The following is a 1,588-nucleotide window of genomic DNA, read 5'->3' as shown; positions in this document are numbered from 1 at the left end:
CAATACAACATTAGATGGTTCAAAGGTAAACGTGGCTACATTACAGCTATATGCTGAATGAAACTCCCTAACCTAGAGCTCTCTGTAGAGAACAGTTAAGGCAACCAGACTTCTGTGCTTGGACATCTCCCTTTGCTAACACAGGGCAGGTGACACTCAAAACAAATCAGGGAAGAACAGTCTATCCATTCTAGCTTGAGATAGTTATTCACCTTCACAGAGGAATCTACTTATGTCATGGAAAGAATGGGGTAAGAAAATGCTTACACTACTCACAAACTGTTTTAGTGCTTTGAGGAAGATCGGACTGACAGGAATGCCATTACCAAACAGGATGTCTCTGTAGAGAACAGTTAAGGCAACCAGACTTCTGTGCTTGGACATCTCCCTTTGCTAACACAGGGCAGGTGACACTTAAAACAAATCAGGGAAGAACAGTCCATCCATTCTAGCTTGAGATAGTCATTCACCTTCACAGAGGAATCTACTTATGTCATGGAAAGGATGGGGTAAGAAAATGCTTACACTATTCATAAACTGTTTTAGTGCTTTGAGGGAGATCGGACTGACAGGAATGCCATTACCAAACAGGATCATGGATATTTGTGCAAAGTCAGTATTTTTCCTCAGAAATTGCTGGAAAGTGTTTCTTATGCATATGTCACTTATTTTAATAATCTCACCTCTTATGAATGGGTGATATTCCTACGTTCCAAATAGTATGAATCTTTGAGCTACAGGAAGGGACTCTGTAAACTACTACAGGAACTGAGTTCCTAATCATTCTCTATTCTCTGGACTCTGCTCCCTTTGATCAATACCCTGACTTCATCCCCTATGTCACTGTGAGCAAAGCTAGAACAAATATGGGAAGGGTAGTGATTTTGCCTACTGGTCCATCTGCAAGTGTTAGCTCTTAATCTCATTGCACATTATCTAAAAGTTATTAAGTAAATTTCCTACATTCCATCAAGCACATAGAGCTAAGGTATGATGACAAATCTGTCATCACTAACAATATGTGCCATAATTAAAACCTGGGGCATGGATGTTGGAGTTTTTAATACTGTTCTTGTGACCTTCAACAAATGAAAGACAATTAACTCCTAACAAGAAATAAAAACCATGTAAAGTTCTAGATTCTACCCACACACTATAAAAAGAAAGTGGTAGCTGGGTGGAATGTGCATGCAATCTTAGTGTTTAAGAGGTAGAGGAGGAAGGGTCATAACCTCAAGGCTATTTTTGATTATATAGGGAATTTGAGGCTGATATGAGATAAAGAATTAGCTATGTGTCTGTCTGGCCACAGAGGGAGAAGGAACAAGAAGAGAAGAGTTAGAAGACCCTCAACAGAACCTCTGAGACACAAATGTGCCCCTGACATCAGAGCTATGGGAGATGCCTGCAATCTTTCATAACTAAGGAGGAAATCAGATGTTGTTTTAAAAGCTGCATAGACTGAACTTTACTCAGGTTGCAGCTCTTACCTGCAGAAAGTCCCAGAGTTTCTGCCAGGTGGCAGTCTTCTTCACAAATATAAGCAATACAGATTTGGCATGCCTGGGGCCCTTTCCGAATGACAGCG

General features: G+C 40.4%; 1 protein-coding gene across 1 annotated transcript in view; it reads right to left on the bottom strand.

Annotated features, from left to right (window-relative positions):
* Positions 1-1,588, bottom strand: part of Casp1 (caspase 1) — a 19,886-nt gene that overhangs the window by 9,688 nt on the left and 8,610 nt on the right. Inside the window, exon 4 of the mRNA XM_017800962.2 lies at positions 1,491-1,587. Within this exon, the coding sequence (XP_017656451.1) occupies positions 1,491-1,587 (97 nt within the window). The remainder of the gene's footprint in view (positions 1-1,490; position 1,588) is intronic.

This window comes from Nannospalax galili, unplaced genomic scaffold (assembly GCF_000622305.1).
Source record: "Nannospalax galili isolate Female #2095 unplaced genomic scaffold, S.galili_v1.0 scaffold1222, whole genome shotgun sequence".
In the NCBI taxonomy this organism is placed as follows: domain Eukaryota; kingdom Metazoa; phylum Chordata; class Mammalia; order Rodentia; family Spalacidae; genus Nannospalax; species Nannospalax galili.
The sequence above is the reverse complement of the archived record's forward strand: the minus strand, read 5'-3'. Positions and strand labels throughout refer to the sequence as shown.